This window comes from Zea mays, chromosome 9 (genome assembly GCF_902167145.1).
Source record: "Zea mays cultivar B73 chromosome 9, Zm-B73-REFERENCE-NAM-5.0, whole genome shotgun sequence".
Classification (NCBI taxonomy): domain Eukaryota; kingdom Viridiplantae; phylum Streptophyta; class Magnoliopsida; order Poales; family Poaceae; genus Zea; species Zea mays.
This window is the reverse complement of record NC_050104.1, coordinates 5,575,407-5,593,703: the sequence shown is the minus strand read 5'-3', so window position 1 is coordinate 5,593,703 and position 18,297 is coordinate 5,575,407. Positions and strand designations below refer to the sequence as shown.

The following is an 18,297-nucleotide window of genomic DNA, read 5'->3' as shown; positions in this document are numbered from 1 at the left end:
CAAGAGGGCTTGGTGACACGAAGGATGTGCACACAAGAGGGAGAGGGGTACAAAAGACTAAAAGGCAAGGATGGAAGGTGAATATTATTTACCATGAGATTATCTATTCATAAAAGGAATCAAGGGTGTATTTTCTATGGAGTCTACCATTACAACCCCAACGATAGAATTTTTACCATTACAAAACCTAATGGATATATCTTTTACCACGCATCTAATTGAGGGGTTTGTTATTGGCATGAAGATGAGTATGTGGTGGTCAGTTCACAATCAACACAAGCGAAAAATACTTGACTTTATTGCTTATTAGTTACACTAGCAAATAAGTACTCTACCAAGATAATATTGCAATCAGTTTAGGTACTCCATCTATGTTTGAGGGCTTATGCATCATGGATATTGTTACAATCAAGATTAGTTGAGTAAGTTTTTGGAATATAGTTATCATTGATGGGCTTGTAAGATCGCCATGTGGTACTCTACCATCATAGCAGACATGATTAAAGGTTTTAACCGTTGTTGTTATGTGATTTAAATATGTCAAACCACTCAATGACAAGCAGTATTTGATCGTTGTCAAGAGACATTTACTCTTCAACACCCCTAAGGATGTCTAAGACCCTAATAATCAAGATCATATACTCAGTACTCGATTTTAGGCTAGGTACTATAGGACATATGTTCTCAATGGACGGATTCAATGTTTTTGAATGGACTTATTAAGGTTAGAAGATTGCAAAAAGAACCCACAAGCTCTTTATGCTAAACAACACGAGGCTTGTGGGCTGCACCCCACTAGATGCGCTTTACAAAAAAAGTGCACACCATTTGAAGAAAGATTTGAAGAACACTTCTCATGGTTTCTCTTGAGAAGGGTACTTGAATGTTGTTTGATTCTACTCGACAAGAACTCAGATATTCAAGAAGACTTCAAACTTCAATCATGAAGAGCTTGGGGGCTTGATGGACCAAGATCCTTAGGATTCCCCGTAGGGACTGTTGGGGGAGTGCCTCTAGCCAAATGTCCTCAAACTAATGAGTATTATTCATTTCCACATTTGTTTCAGGATTAGTTATGTAAGCTTCATCTAGGAGAACTCTGTTACCTAAACAAAGTAACAACTTCATCATCAAGGAGGTAACAGCTTCGTCACCATAGTTCGGACAAAGCATTCTAGAAGGAGCAAATGCCACCGTTGATGTTGCAGGAGCGAAGTATGATTGAGGAAACTTGCACAACACATTTTGTAGAGGAAAATATGACAATGTCCCTAATAGGTACGAAGTTGTACACCGATAACCCCTATAAATAGATGTATAGTCCCATGCAAATGGACACCTTTTTCTTAATGCTCCATGTGCTTTCCTCACGTTCAACACACTGTCTCTGAAGCTATCTGAATGGTTCAACCTTAGAACTTTCTTTGTGTGCTTCAAAGGTATATTGTAATAAGCTTGTATTTATGGAGACGGTAAAATGAAATAGTGAGATATAATCTGTAGTTCTTTAGCTCAAATAACTTGTCTTGCCTTACATAACATTTGTTTTCATTTAATCTTATCACTATGCTTCACCATCTCTGCGTGAGTGAGCTAATGTGGAGAAGGTGTTGTTGATTTAATTGTGTTGCCATGTTCTGGTTTTTCATGGGAATCTTTATAGGTGACCAATAGGGATGACTACCCGGTATGAGATGTGTCATCCCAAGGACTACTAGGAAGACACAGAATAAGGTGTCTATTTTTCCATGGGAAAGGAAACTAACCTAGTCAACTATAGGGAAGTTGTATCTAAAGATGGAGAGTTCCACTATGATGGAAGAAGTATCCACCAGAATTCTAAGTTAGATAAATGAAAATATGTAGTATATAATGGCACGTTCATAGTAGTAGTTATTCTTATATTTATTTTATAGGAATCTTCTAAATGAAAAGACTAAGGCAATGTATATATATTATTAATATTAACATATAATGCTCTTATAATTTCATCAAATATAAAGATTTAAATATGTATTATTATAAAGTTATATATACACAAACACAATACCCTCTTTAGTATCTGTTATATCAACCAAATGGTACTAAACAACCCCTTTATTATTGGTTGGTGGCTAGAACCGGTACTTGGGATCTAGAGCATAGCTTCTATGCAGATACATATCCTTACCACCGGTTGGTGGATAGAACAATACTAAACGGGAAGGAGTATCCAAAGCGTGGCTATTCTACAATCACATAATTCCTTAGGTCATATACAACCTCATTTAATGTGGGGTCTTTTAAGGTGTCTCTAAGGGATTATTTAAAAATACAAGAGACAGACTCTTCGCGAAGAGACCGTTTCTTCACGACTCTCCATACATATTGTCTCTTAGCTGCATTTATGATCTAGAACCTCAGTTTTCCTATAGAGATCTCTTAGTTATTTTTGTACTTGAAAAACCGAACCAACGTATCAGGGTTGTACATGCCCTTAGGTCCTATTCGGTTTTACGGAGATTGAGACAAATTAAATTATCTTATATTCAATTTTGCATTGACTTAAGACATTTTAATCCCCTCTAATTCCCTTCAATACACTCAATATGGGACAACCTTCCAACTCCCATTGCATATGACGCTGGTAATACTGTCCGCTCTTTAATTGTTGTGTTCTTTCTTCACCGTTTTTTTGCAATGCAAGAATAGGATTTTTCACTCTCTGTTCCTTCGTTGTGTTTATTACTCCCTCCGTCGTTTCAGGCATTTAATGGATTCATACGATAATTAATGTATATGTTTTGTATACGTGTCTAAATTAATTGTCATCTATTTGAATATAGACATAAAAACTACTACCTCCGTTCTCGAATATTTGTTGCCCGCTAATTTATTTTTGAACTAAACCACGATATATAAAAAAGAATGGAGGGAGTAAGAGCTAAAGTGAATATTAATTTAGGACAATGAGGGTATAAAATTAGACTGAACAAGGGAGTGGCATGAATCTAACTATCTTAACTTCAAAGTTCACAATGAGGTGAAATTAATATATCCATGCCCTCATATGATTCCTAAATGATTACTCAGTTATTTTGGCACAGCATGATGAAGTACCAACCCTACATGCATGAAACCGATGAAATTGAAATAGATAATTATTTTTTAAAAAAATAAAGAGAAATGTGAATTGAAATATATATTTAATTTAAAAACAGTAAGAAATGGAAAGTGCTACGATTGAGCAAAGGGCCGCGTGTTGATGTTTGCAAGCTTTGTCTTGCAAGGACCGGCAACTTTGTTCCATATTTGTCGATTCGTTGTTTTACGATTGTTAATTACTTTCCAAATTTGTCCACCTCATGTAATTCAATTGAATATTAAATTAAAAATAAATCTTAGAACATGTAATTTACTCTTAGTTTTTTTATATTTTCTTCTACAGACCCTAAATTAACACAATAATATACATACTAAATCAATATCTATGTTAACGAAATTAATTTTAATTAATATCCTCCGATAACGCCCGACTTGCATGCGATGAGCGCGCGAACAAGCTGTGTGGCCCATCCGCATGTACATGTGGTTTGTATTTGTCGGGGGTGAATTGCATGGCGCCCCGCAGAGATCGAGGCGGGGACCGGCCATGGCCGCTCCACGTACTCCACCTCATCAACCTCACCACCTCCTCCCTCTACACACTGACTTCACATCTCCATCTCTCTCTCCACTCCCCCGCTTTTGCATGCGTCGCGGCAGCTCCCTGCCCCGAGACGATCGACGACCACGACGACGGTGGGGGAGGTCAGAGAGAGAGAGAGATATGAGCCCGTCCGCCGCCTGCGTTAAAGCGTTGCTGTTCGACTGATCATCCTCCACCACCGAGCTGAGTGCGCGTCGGCGAAATGGTGAGTTTCTTGTTGCATAATGTGGTGCTGCGGCGATGGCTGCTGTGAACCCTGATGCGGCGTGTTGGCTTTGCGACGGATTTGCTTGGGAATGCAAATGCTTTGTTGAGTAGGTCATCCAATCGTTTCAGAAACTCTTCTAGACGATTCATGAGACGCTCGAATCTCCATTGCAGGGGACCAAAGTTAACATAATCGTGGGGTCCCATGTGTGGGCTGAAGATCCCGATACTTGCTGGGTCGACGGAGAGGTGGTTAAGATCAATGGCGAAGAGGCTGAGATCCAGGCGACCAATGGAAAAAAGGTAATAACACATGCATTCGGATTTTGTCAGCTTTCTGGTAAATTGATTCTGGGCTTTGAATTTTTTTGTAACCCTACTACATACCGTCATGCTGCCATGCATGTTTTTAGATTGTTGCGAATTTGTCGAAACTATATCCCAAAGATATGGAAGCAGCTGCCGGTGGAGTTGATGACATGACAAAGCTCTCCTATCTCCATGAACCAGGAGTGCTGCAGAATCTGGCGATCAGATATGAGCTTAACGAAATCTATGTATGCCAATTTTTCTTTTATAGATTGCTGTGTGATCACTTTACTTTACTTGAACGGGTCGTTATTTCTGTAATACTAGCTAAGTTTGAAGCTTTGAGATTCACCCTATGTTGTTTGTGGCTGACATTTTATCATTTACTGATCAGACATATACTGGCAACATTCTCATTGCTGTAAATCCTTTCCAAAGGCTGCCACATTTATATGATCCGCATATGATGCACCAGTACAAGGGTGCTCCATTTGGAGAGTTGAGTCCGCATGTTTTTGCTGTGGCAGATGTTGCATACAGGTATGTCTGGTAGCTATATGAGGTTGGAACTTCTTCTTACATGCATGACTACCGTTACATGTTTTCTTGTTTTTCTATGTTTCTATATGTTTGTTTAAAAAAATAAATTTCTTGTATACCTTCTTTAGTGCACCACAAAGAGTTGATAGTTAGAATCAGCTCAGTGTTTTCACGTCATACAAGTTGTTCTCACTGTTGTTTTTTATTTGAACAGAGCTATGGTTAATGAGAATAAGAGTAATGCCATTCTTGTTAGTGGTGAGAGTGGTGCTGGAAAAACAGAAACAACAAAAATGCTTATGAGATATCTTGCCTATTTGGGTGGCCGAGCTGCAACTGAAGGAAGAACAGTAGAGCAACAAGTTCTCGAGGTAATACATCTAGTGTTCAGCATTTCAAGATAACTATATTGTTATATTATGTTGAAAACAAGATAACCGAATTATTTTACGCAACACCAACCCAAGTTTGAGTCAATTAATCCTTTATAATTATTAGTTACTTAGTACACTATTGACGGCAGAGTCGGTCTTAGCCAATTGGTGGCAGAGTTTACCTTCTCACTTTTAGATAGTAGAGTCAGTCTACAAGTGAGTCTGACTTCTGTATGGCGGTACCAACCTTTATATAAAGGGAGTGTTTGGCATGGCAGTAAAACTTCATGGGAGAGCTAGCCAGAGCTAACTTAACATTTGAACTCTAGAGTTATAGACTCCATATATTTTTTACAAATTTTTGGAGTACTTCATTTGCTTCATTTTACAAACTTTGCTCTTACGCTTTATATTATGAGGTGGCTAATCTATCATCACACATACTAACTATGCTTACTTATTGCCACGCGTTATATTATAGAAACTTCACTAAAAATAACTATATATAGATAATTCTAAAGTTTGCCATGGCAACAAAATATCTAACACTTTATGGCTTGCCAGTGTTATTGTAGAACTTTCTTGAAAGATGTCTTGATTTCTTGCATATCTTCAAGAAGATTTTAAAAATAAAGATGCCTTACTCATTTATTATTTACATGGTGAAATTTTCCTTACACATTTTATCATAATATTTATTCCTCAGTTGAAAACGTATTGTTTATTCTTGTGCCTGCAGTCAAATCCAGTTCTTGAAGCTTTTGGCAACGCAAAAACTGTAAGGAATAATAATTCTAGGTAAAATGAGTTCTAGGATTTGTATACGAATTGTAGTCACCTGCTTGTTTCTCTCCCCAAAACATGGAGTTGAATATGTCCAGGTCTCATTTTTTTCTTCTTTTCATAATGGTTGGTGTAGTCGGTTTGGTAAGTTTGTTGAGATTCAGTTTGACAAGCATGGGAGGATCTCAGGCGCTGCTATCAGAACTTACCTTCTAGAAAGATCACGTGTATGCCAAGTATCTGACCCAGAGCGCAATTACCACTGCTTTTATCTCCTTTGTGCCGCACCACAAGAGGTATTGATTTACGTTGTCCGTATGTTTGTGTTATGATATTTGGTTAGTAATACAACTACATCCCATCTGGCACCAAACTCTCAGGACGTCGATAAGTACAAATTAGGAAATCCTAAGACTTTTCACTATCTCAATCAATCAAACTGCTATGAGTTGGTCGGTGTAAGTGATGCCCATGAATATTTAGCTACCAGAAGAGCAATGGATATTGTTGGTATAAGTACTCAAGAACAGGTAACTCGATTATTTCGATTTTCATCGACATGATTGATGACTACTTTAACTAGATACTTTTTTCTCTCACTTGTTCACAATTTAATCTCTATATCCAGGATGCTATTTTTAGGGTTGTTGCTGCCATCCTTCATATTGGCAATATTGAATTTTCCAAGGGGAAAGAAGCCGATTCCTCTGTCTTGAAAGATGAAAAATCTAAGTTCCATCTTGAAACAACTGCTGAGCTTCTTATGTAACTACTTGTCTTTTGTTTTGTTTCATAGTCGATGAGATTATCATGTGCACCATGTATGGAGTGTTGAGGGGGGGAGGTCTATGTGTCAGGTGTAACCCTGGAGCCTTGGAAGATGCTCTTTGTAAGCGTGTCATGGTAACGCCAGAGGAGGTTATAAAAAGGAGCCTTGATCCTTACAATGCAACCATTAGCAGGGATGGTCTAGCGAAGACGATATACTCTCGCTTGTTTGACTGGTAACACATTGGTGCCATTTTGTTCTTTGTAGCATTTTTGCAACATACAAGAAGAAACAGAAGCTCATTCTCCATTGTAAACCACCACTGTTTTTTGTAGGCTTGTCGATAAAATTAATAGTTCCATTGGGCAAGATGCTAGTTCTAAATGTCTTATTGGTGTGCTGGACATCTATGGTTTCGAGAGCTTCAAGGCGAACAGGTAACCTTCGCTGCAATTTAATCTTGTATCTGCAATCCACAATGTTGTGTTGGAAATACTGACACACCATAATTTATACAGTTTCGAACAATTCTGCATTAACTATACAAATGAGAAACTGCAACAACACTTCAATCAGGTAACATTTGGTCACAAGGAATGTTTCATGTGCTCCTGATAGCTATTTATCAACCAAAATAATACACATTTATATCTGAGGTATTTCTTTGTTCTTTTTAGCACGTTTTCAAAATGGAACAAGAGGAGTACACTAAAGAACAAATTGATTGGAGTTATATTGAGTTTGTTGACAATCAAGATGTTCTTGACCTTATCGAGAAGGTACGCCAAGATATCAACATGGAATTTAATATAAAGCATTTTAAAGTTGAACATTCCAAATTATCTTAACTAGTCGGTTGCTCATGTGTAACTATGATTTCTATATTTATAATATTTAAAGTACATATTTCTATATTGAACATTGATGGTTATGATCTTTAGTGGTTAAAACTTGGGCGTGGGAGGGTAGAGCTATGGTTCAAACCCTAGTACCACCTCATTTTTGAACTTTTATTTCGCTCACTGCTCACTGGAGGAGAATATAGTAGAGGTTTTTTTTTCCTTTTTTCTTGACAATGCCATTTGACATGTTTTTTATTAAGAGGAAATAGAGTTTGAAAACAACAACTTCGTTATTTGTTTTCCCATTTTTGTGTTACCTTGCATCAATCATGCATAGTATATATATTGATGTGAAATGCAATCAAGCACTTTCCAATTATGAATACGATCAATATATGGTGTCCAGGGGGCTCTGCTTCCCCATGAGCTCTATTTGATTCCATTTATTCGCCAGCCATGCCAAATCCACTCTCGTCTTACTTCCTCTGTTTTTTATTTACATGTCATATTAGCTTTATGCTAAATCCTAAAATTATATCTTTGATCACTGATTTCAAAAAAAATACAAGAATTTTATTTCATTATTGTGCATTTGCAGAAACCTGGTGGTGTTATCGCACTTCTTGATGAGGCATGGTATGCCTAACGACCATCTTTCCTGTTTTTTTTTCCGTGTCTTCTTCCCCATGTATATTCATTCCTGTTTTTTTTAACTGCGTCCGTCCAGTATGTTCCCCAAATCCACACACGAGACGTTTGCCCAGAAGCTATACCAGACTTTTCAAAAGCACAAGCGGTTTGTGAAGCCGAAGCTATCTCGTACCGATTTTACAATCTGTCACTACGCCGGAGAGGTAGGTAGCATTTTTCTTTCATCATCATGTATCGAACTCAGCTACATGATGGTATCATCCTACACTCTTGTCTACGCTGATGCTTTGTGGACTTTGTGGTGGTATTCAGGTGCTGTACCAGTCTGATCAGTTCCTTGACAAAAACAAAGACTACGTTGTGGCGGAGCACCAGGAACTGCTGAGCGCTTCTAAATGCTCGTTTATCTCCGGATTGTTTCCGCCTCCGCCAGAGGAGACGTCCAAATCGTCCAAGTTCTCTTCCATTGGAGCTCGCTTTAAGGTCAGCTCTACATTTTTTTTTCTTCATTTTTCTCTCGGTCTCGCTATTATCCATGGCGGATCGTTCACCTCTATGTTTTTTTCTTCTTCCTATGCTGCAGCAACAACTTCAAGCCCTTATGGACACATTGAACTCCACAGAGCCTCACTACATTAGATGTGTGAAGCCAAACAATGTCCTGAAACCAGCGATCTTTGAGAACGTCAATGTCATGCAGCAGTTGCGCTGTGGTGTAAGTGATCTTGGCCTTGGGTGACTACGTACTGTGCATTTGGAAAAAAAACAGCTTGACTACGTTTCATTCAATTCATCATCAGGGTGTGCTTGAGGCCATCAGGATCAGTTGTGCCGGGTACCCGACGCGTCGCACATTCTACGAGTTTCTGCATCGTTTCGGAATACTTGCGCCTGAGGCCCTCGAAGGGAAGTAAGTCCGCTACTGAACTCGTGTTCATTTTGTATTTTTTTCCGCAATAATGGTGTTTGCTAGCGCTTCTGACGTCGGCGTATTTTGCTTTTAATATCCTAATAATAACAGTAGCGATGAGAAGGCTGCGTGCAAGAGGATCTTGGAAAAGAAGGGTCTTTTAGGCTTTCAGGTGACATGAACTCAAAATTCTTTGTTTTTTCCCCCTCGACCCCTTACGTACTACTAACTCGGATTTATATTTCTTAGATAGGTAAAACAAAAGTTTTCCTGAGGGCCGGCCAGATGGCTGAGCTAGATGCCAGGAGGACTGAAGTGCTCAGTGCCGCGGCAAAGACGATCCAGGGGAAGATGCGGACACACATCATGCGGAAGAAGTTCCTTTCCTTGAGGAAGGCGTCCGTGTGTGTCCAGGCGATATGGAGAGGCACGTTTTAATTTGCATATCATGTTTCATTTTTTTGCTAACCAGTTCACGAGATATCATGTGCTTCACGTTTTAGGAAGACTGGCTTGTAAGCTGTACGACAACATGCGGAGGGAAGCGGCCGCCATCAAAGTTCAGAAAAACCAGCGCAGGCACCAGGCGAGGAGATCCTACAAGCTCCGCTACGCTTCTGTGCTCGTAGTGCAGACTGCGCTGCGAGCGATGGCGGCGCGGAACGAGTTCAGATTCAAGAAGCAGTCTACGGGAGCAGTTACAATTCAGGTGGGCCTCTTTGAGTTCAGATTTAATTAAGAAGCGGTTACGATTCACGGAACGAGTTGGATTGTGTAGCATTATTGCTGCCTGAAATGCTTGCTCTGGCCGCTGATCTCCTCCATGCATGCATGGCTGCAGGCTCGCTACAGGTGCTATAGGGCTCATAAGTACCACAAGAAGCTGAAATGCGCAGCCATTGTTGCACAGTGCAGATGGAGAGGAAGGATCGCGAGGAAAGAGCTGAAGAAACTCAAGATGGTATGCATCATATTTAGAGTTATGTAGCAGCATCAGAGTGTGCAAAAAGGTTGTCATTTCTAATGCGTTGCGGCGATATGCTGTCATCTTCTGCTCAGGAAGCAAGAGAAACGGGTGCGCTCAAGGAAGCGAAGGACAAACTCGAAAAGAAAGTGGAAGAGCTCACATGGCGCGTGCAGTTAGAGAAACGACTAAGGGTATCTTTTCTTTCTTTCTTTTATCTTCTTTGTTCCTTCTCATATCTTCTCATAGTTGGATCAGTATTCCAGCTTCTGTAGTTTTAATATGAGCTCCGGTATTGGCAAATAACTATTTTTTTCAATAATCTGACACAAATGAACTCATGACGTGCAAACAGACAGACCTGGAAGAAGCAAAAGCTCAAGAGGTGTCGAAACTGCAGAACTCTATGGAAGCATTACAGGCTAAACTGGACGAGACAAACACAAAGCTCGCTAAGGAGCGAGAAGCTGCTAAGACTATCGAAGAAGCGCCTCCTGTGGTGCAGGAAACTCAGGTCCTCGTCCAAGACACCGAAAAGATCGATTCCTTGACAGCAGAGGTTCAAGACCTTAAGGTTCGCCTGCCTACAGCAACTGTTTGTCCGGAATTTCCTACTCATTTTTCTAATCCTTTTTCGACAGCATGCATGACCCCCCCATCAGACAAACTTTTGAAGTGCCTCATGTTTTGATGATTTTGACACCTACGCTTCGTGACGTCTTGGCTTCATTTTTGCTGTAGACTTCATTACAATCAGAGAAAGAAAGGGCTGGCGATTTGGAAAAGAAACACTCTGAAGAGCAACAGGCGAATGAAGAAAAGCAAAAGAAACTGGATGAGACTGAAATAAAGATGCGCCAGTTTCAGGACTACCTGAGAAGGTTAATGCTTTCTACTTCTGCACGACAGAACAGAGCCATGTCCAAATCTATCCTCTTTTCGCCTTGATCTTTAGATAAAAAAAATGTGTGATCTTCATGTCCTCATTCAGGTTAGAAGAGAAACTCGCTAATGTAGAGTCTGAAAATAAAGTGCTCCGTCAGCAAGCTGTCTCGATGGCTCCAAGCAAAATCCTTTCCGGCCGCTCCAAGTCCAATCTGCAAGTGAGTGGGTGCTGCTATTTCTTTCCCATCTTTATCTTCGATTTTTTTTTTGCAAAGATTCCGTTCGATGACTTGCCCTTCCCTGTTTGGTCTACAGAGAAACTCCGAAAATGTTCAAGTGTCAAGCAATGATCCAAAAACAGCTCCAGTGAGTGTGGCTTCCCAATTCCCATTAGGTTAGCAGCAGACATTAAACTACCTGAAATATGTCGAGTAAACCTTTGTTCGTCTATACTGTTGGTGCTTCAGGAATCCAACAGCACGTCCTCACCTAAGAAGGAGTACGATATCGATGACAAGCCACAGAAGTCGCTCAATGAAAAGCAGCAGGTGTGTGGCACCTACTGCCACCTACCTACTCATGTGTCGTCAGGATCACTGCTCTGTCCACTGACATGTTCAAAAACCGTTGCAGGAGAACCAAGATCTATTGATCAGGTGCATCGCGCAGCACTTGGGCTATGCTGGGAACAGGCCAGTCGCTGCTTGTATCATATACAAATGCCTTCTCCATTGGAGGTCGTTTGAAGTAGAACGGACAAGTGTTTTCGATCGCATCATTCAGACCATTGGGCATGCGATTGAGGTTGCGATCATGGATTCGATTTTTCTTACCATCACCTACAGCGCTAAAGTAACATCACTTCATTTTTATTTTATTTTTTTTTTGCTTGTGCTTGTGCTATGTATGTAGACACAAGACAACAACGAAGTCCTAGCATACTGGCTTTCAAATGCTTCGACGCTGCTGCTGCTGCTTCAACGGACATTGAAGGCGAGTGGATCCACCGGTATGGCTCCACAGCGTCGACGGTCGTCTTCTGCTACACTCTTCGGACGAATGACGCAGGTACATGTTCTTATTGTAAGAACTCGTCTTCTTTTCTTCTTCTTCTTTAATCTTCATATTTAATATGCCTTTTTTTTTTATTCCAGAGCTTCCGAGGAGCGCCACAGGGTGTAAATCTTTCTCTCATAAATGGAAGCATGGTTACTGGGGTCGAAACTCTGAGACAGGTCGAGGCCAAGTACCCGGCTTTGCTGTTCAAACAGCAGCTCACAGCGTACGTGGAGAAGATATATGGAATGATCAGGGATAATCTGAAGAAAGAGATATCTCCCCTGCTTGGCTTATGCATTCAGGTATTCATGATAACCATCATGTTGGCTTGTCTAACTGATAACTTAATGAAAACGATTTCTCCCTATCAATACCAACAACGCAGGCCCCGAGAACATCAAGGGCAAGCTTAATGAAAGGGTCTTCGCGTTCAAACACTAACACTGCTGCCCAGCAAGCTTTGATTGCTCACTGGCAAGGAATTGTGAAGAGCCTAGGGAATTTTCTGAACATACTGAAAGTGAACAATGTCGGTATAATGTTTCTTTTCTCTTCATTTCTTAGAACAGATTTTTTTTTTGAACAGCATGAAGAACATCTTTCATATAAGGTTTTGCATGATAATTAGACATGATTAAAGCGTGCGCCACCGTGCCTGGCTTGTGTATGTCGATGCTGCAGGTTCCTCCTTTCTTGGTGCGAAAAGTATTCACTCAGATATTCTCATTTATCAATGTACAACTATTTAATAGGTAAAGTACGTTTAAAACAGAGCTGTTAAGTACTGTTGACTTACCAAAATCCAGAAGTGTCTTGCTGAGCTTCATTTTAACATGGTCTGTCTGTCTTCAGTTTACTACTGAGAAGGGAGTGTTGTTCCTTCAGTAATGGCGAGTATGTAAAGGCAGGATTAGCCGAGCTTGAACATTGGTGCTATAGGGCTACTGATGAGGTATCATTAGCTACTCTTGTTATTACATGCTGATTCTAGATGATATAAACATATTCATGAATGAGGATTGCATAACACTTTTTGTTCAAAACATAACAATGCTTTTCCTACTTGCAGTATGCAGGTTCAGCCTGGGATGAGCTTAAACATATTAGACAAGCTATTGGTTTCCTGGTAATTTGTATTTCCATTTCCCTTATCATGATAATGGTTGCAGCTTGAAAAAAAATAGCAGAATGAAATATACAGTTCTCTCATTGATCCTCATTACAGGTAATTCATCAAAAGCCAAAGAAAACATTGGATGAAATAAGTCACGACCTTTGTCCGGTAAGGGACAAGTGTTTATTTTCTAGTTTTGTCCCTCGTTCTGCTAGCATTGGATCTTGTTAACAACCTCATGACTTCCTTTTCAGGTACTTAGTATACAACAGCTATACAGGATTAGTACTATGTACTGGGATGACAAGTATGGAACGCATAGTGTCTCCCCAGAGGTAAGCTTCAAACTGTACCGAGTTTTTTGCATTTCATTGCAGGTGGATAATAATTGACCATATATGATTATCATATTAGGTAATATCAAACATGAGAGTGTTAATGACAGAAGACTCCAACAATCCTATAAGCAATTCATTCCTCCTGGACGATGACTCGAGGTTACTTTCTCTTCGCTCATATCAATCCTTTGTCCTGCGCTACTTTCTTTTTCTTTTTGAAGTGCTTCTACTTATGCATCTGCACTTTCTAATGCAGCATACCATTCTCTGTCGATGACATATCCAAATCGATGCAGCAGATTGACATATCTGACATCGAGCCACCTCCATTGATCCGAGAGAACTCTGGCTTTGTATTCTTGTTGCCGCCACCTGAATAGATGTGTGGCATGATGGTCAATTTTGTCAATGATTGCAAGAACCTAAGAATGGTTATTGGGCGACAATCTATGCAGAGCTAGATTTACTTATGCCCAATGGAATGGAGTGAATGGCTTCGTCGTAGGTAGATGTTGATCATCTACACCATGGCAAATGTAACAAATCCGCTAGGTTTTTATGGCATGCCTGGACTCACCTAGTGTTGATCCACCTCTAGTCAAGTAGTTGTGCACCCCATAGTGCTACTGTTTTCCTTTTTGTTTCCATTCAGCTTTGCCTTTGATTATTCCAATGCTTTGGTACCCTAGTTCAAAGTATAGTTTAGAAGGTCTTAGTAAAACCAGTAGAAATTCCTTCCACTGGTTGTTTTTAGTTCTAGAGCTTTTTGTTCTGAGTTCGCTAGAGCTGGGTAATAGGATGTTTACTTTCCTCCCTCGTTAATGGTTCAGTTCTTTGGTGACATCTTTGTATTATTACTGATCTTGTGTATACATTACATTGAACACGATGCCTACAATGTTATAGATGGCTATTCCGAATAATGAAATTATTATGCTTGTGTATTTCCCTTTCTATTTTAAATGTATGTTCTGTTCTTTCTAGACGCAAGAGGTCAACTGCTTTTATTTGTGACACTGTTTTACTTCGGGGATAGTTTCATACCTTGAAAAAGTCCATTTTAGCTCTTTAGACTATCAACAGCTTATCCATCCACATACTCATATTCAAACTTTACTCTGCGAACAATACAGTCTACAATGTAAAATAGTACAAAACAGTGTTTTAGGTGGTCACACGGGTGAATTATTAGCAGCCTTGGAACTCCACTCTCTCTCACAACACTCTTACGCTTGACTCAAGGAGATCAGAAGAGGGTGGGCACAACACAAGCAAGTAGGCGTTGCTAGCTTCTCTCGGTGGACACAGGAATACAGGATGCTCACAACACAGGCACACACTTGTTTCATGACGGCACTGCACACCAGAACCAACACAAACTCTACTTTTCTCTCGACACTGCACACTAACTCTAGACACAAGCACAATACTACCACTGTCGCTTTGCATACAGGCTTCAGCTTATATGCACACACGCACTGCCCACGATTGCATGCATGTAGCCACTAATCACATGCATGCTGTTACACCGCCATTGTCAGATACTCCACATGAGGAACTCCATCCTGGTGAGCGTGGAAGAAGCGTGCGTCACACTAATGTTTGAGTCGCAGGTCTTGAGCGGGTGTAACTAAGTGCAGCCATGTTGTTGCTGTCATGTCTGGGTGTAAGTCTCTGGCGTGTTGGGTTGTGTTCTTCGGTCACCAGTTGGTGGGCCATGTTCCTAAGTAGTCGCATATATGCTGTTGCCTTGGGGGTAGGGAGAACCATGTATGAACTTTGCTCTGAATCAATACAGTCTGTCTCTAGTTCCTCCCCCATTCTCGTCTCCTACCTCTGCTCCCTCTCTACTATCTTCTCCTTCCATTAGCAGTAGCTAACAATTGGTATCAGAGGGCCTTCGTTCCTCAGCCATCGCATCCATGGTGTCTCCTTCACTGGTTGATGCTCAACTCACTCAGGCGTTGGAGCACCAGATCCATACAATCCTCGCTGAGCTCGACAAGCGGTTCACGACGATCGACTCCAAGTGGGAAGCGCGAGTCGAGGCGGCGCACCAAGCAGTGGTGGGCGCCGTCGTGGAGTGGCGACCCCGGGTGGATGCCTCCATCGAGCATCTTCAACAGCACCAAGCAGATGAAGATGTTGTCGGCGGGTTCGGTGATGTGGGCGTTGTCCCAGATCCAGTGGAGGAGGAGGTACCTGTCGACACGCCCACCAAGTGTTTGATGGGAGCCCTCAACCGCGAAACCTATCCTCGACAAGGGCTTCAAGCACAGCCGTCCAGCCTAGTGTGCCCACTCATGGAGTTATTTGAGTTTGTAACAATCTCGTCGCGCGGCTTCGCCACTATATTACTCCGCAGCTGCGCATCGCCAATTTGGTATTATGCAGCACATATCTGCGCCATATTGGGACTGTTATTCTTCCGAACTCTGTTACCGTCTATGAACTGTGGTAAAAGTCAAGTTTGTCCCTGCTGTAACCACGACGCAAGCAGCCCCTCCCCTGCTCCTCCTATCATCTTCCCCAAGGCGAGCTCCACCAGCTGGATCTCCAGGGAGCCCCTGCGACCTTGGCCATGGCCGACCTCCACTTCTCCCTTGGCAGGCGCTGCCCTCCTCTGGTCCGAGCTCGAGCAGGTGAGCTCGCCCCATGGCCTCGGCTCCTAGCCTCCAGGCTCGGCTACGAGGACACCACGCTCGCCCTCACCCTCCGCCTCCCGGGCTCCGACTCCGGCCGTTCCTCCTCGCTCGCCGCGCCCTCCGCTGCGCCGTCACCCAAGGCGCGGGTGGTGGGGTGGCCGCCGGTGAGGTCGTACCGCAAGAACGCGCTCGCCGACTCCAGCAAGGCCAACCGCGCAGCCAATTTCGTGAAGGTGGTCGTCTCCCGCCGCTCCTCGGCCTCTGCTCCTCCCGCGCCCGGTTCCCATCGCCGCTCTCTTCCCCAGCGCGTCTTCTTCCCCAGCCGCGCCGTGCCGAGCTGCTTCTTGCGCACGCGCCGTGCCGAGCTCGCCCCCGACCTCTGCTCTTCCCTGGCGCGTCGCGTTCTTCCCTGCACTTGCCCATGGCGGCCGAGCTCCCAGCCTGCGCGCCCTCCGGTTCTCTGTGTCGCGCGCTGCTCCAGCTCCCACGGCGCGCAGCCTCCCTCTCGGCTCACCGGATCTCCCAGCGCCGCGCCCAGCTTCTTTCTCCCTCAGCTCCCGCGGTTCTCTCTCCATCTCCCTCCGTTCTCTGTTGCGTGCCCAGCAGAACTCCCCTGCGCGCCCGGATTCTCTCCTTCCCTACTCGAATTTGGTCAGGCCCGTGCAGCTCCCTGGCGCCCTGCTTCCTCTGTTCTCTCCCTGGACGCGCACAGCGTTCCGTCGAACTCCTGCGCCGTGCCCTGCTCAGGTTCCATGGCCGCACCAAATTCCCTGCGCGCGCTGGCCTACAACTCGACTGCACACCTCCCTACTTGTCATGGCCACCGTGCCCTGCTCCCTGATTTCTGCTCGCCGCGCGCGCTCATCTCTCTGTTCGCCTCTGCGCACAACTCTCCGAGCTCCATGGCCGGTTCCCTGCTCGCCGGGGATGCTCCTGCTCCAGCTCAACCTCGCCTTGTGCGCTCTGTTTTCTTGGTCTCACGCGCGGCAAGGTAGTACTCCGGTCAAGGGTAGATTAGTACGAAGGGGTACATAACCTGCATCAAAAGCAATAAAACAGACGTTAATGGAGCGCGGGAGATTAACTGTCCCAATCTGGCGTGACTTTGAACTCCATAATACCAAACTGGCGAAGTACAGCTGCGGAGTAATAAACTGGTGAAGCCGCGCGACGAAAATGTTACAAACTCAAATAACTCCCCACTCATGCTGGTCGCGGTGACTGGTTCCGTCTCTGGTTCGACCCCTCCGTGCTGGTCGCGCCGCTCACCAGGTACCTCACTGAGCGGATGACGCTCTCCTACGACGCCAACGCCGACGACGACGAGGAGTCTACTGGCGTGCTGGACGTTGCTTTCCCACCGCCTTCAACGACGACTCCATCGATTCCAACGACACCGAGGGCTTCTACGCGTGGGCAAACGCCGAGGACACGGAGGCAGCCCTGCCACCATCCTCGCCGCTGCCCCGGACGCTCTCGAGCCTCATCCACCACACGTTAGCTGGGGACGTCGTCCATGCCGCCTTCGACCTAGTCTGCCACACTGCAGTTCCCCTGCGCGGCAGCGGCGGCCACCACGACGCCAAGCAGCTGGTTCCGGACACCACCTTCTCAGCATTCTTCCACAAGTCCGTCGTCGCGCTCGCCTCCACCAAAAACATCGTCGGCCTCCACAGCATACTACATCGCCAACTCGGCCACCTTCGCCCGAGAGCGCCTCCCAGATCACGGTTGGGTCAGCTTCGTGGTGAACGCGCAGGCGTTGTGGGAGGAAATAGGGGAACGGTCGGTGTGGGTGCGCGATTTCAGCGGCATCGAAGATGCAGACGCTCACGTCACTTGCCTTCTCTGACTCGTCTTAGACGCCGACCACAGCGGGCAGCTCGCCAGCCGCACCCAGGCGGCTATCGCGTGGTCGCTGTGTTCCGACGGCCTCCATGAGGAGGAGGACGAGGTTCTCAACGCCTTGCCCAACAGGTGTTTGATGAATTGCTTCATCCTCATATGGAGTTGTTTCTCCCCCACTCTGTGTTGGAAAATTCCATGGCCACCACCCTTTTCGTTGGAGTTATTATACTGGAGATCATGCATTGTTTATCAAGGAAATCGCAGCAACCGATTCTTTGGAGCATCTCAACTCTCTCCGGAATGTGCTTCAAGCAAGTGGTGAACAGGTTGTTTCTCGTGGATTTGGAAGACCTTATGTGTTCATTGCAGAG

At 43.6% G+C, this 18,297-nt stretch overlaps 1 protein-coding gene across 1 annotated transcript; it reads left to right on the top strand.

Moving 5' to 3' along the window:
• Window positions 1–3,601: 3,601 nt before the first annotated feature.
• Window positions 3,602–14,382, top strand: LOC103637828 (myosin-11). Its single transcript, XM_008660865.3, has 39 exons — window positions 3,602–3,893; window positions 4,070–4,198; window positions 4,309–4,452; window positions 4,599–4,744; window positions 4,959–5,115; window positions 5,858–5,916; window positions 6,038–6,197; window positions 6,282–6,431; window positions 6,530–6,666; window positions 6,759–6,905; window positions 7,006–7,107; window positions 7,189–7,246; window positions 7,348–7,449; window positions 8,111–8,148; window positions 8,240–8,366; window positions 8,476–8,646; window positions 8,747–8,878; window positions 8,964–9,073; window positions 9,185–9,245; window positions 9,323–9,500; window positions 9,577–9,782; window positions 9,915–10,034; window positions 10,133–10,231; window positions 10,393–10,611; window positions 10,779–10,918; window positions 11,029–11,140; window positions 11,238–11,288; window positions 11,390–11,470; window positions 11,556–11,726; window positions 11,835–11,990; window positions 12,077–12,283; window positions 12,367–12,510; window positions 12,663–12,733; window positions 12,834–12,933; window positions 13,051–13,107; window positions 13,207–13,263; window positions 13,350–13,430; window positions 13,510–13,592; window positions 13,690–14,382. Exons 1-39 carry the CDS (start codon window positions 3,891–3,893, stop codon window positions 13,811–13,813), a joined length of 4,590 nt encoding a protein of 1,529 aa, XP_008659087.1. The 5' UTR covers window positions 3,602–3,890; the 3' UTR covers window positions 13,814–14,382.
• Window positions 14,383–18,297: the final 3,915 nt, after the last annotated feature.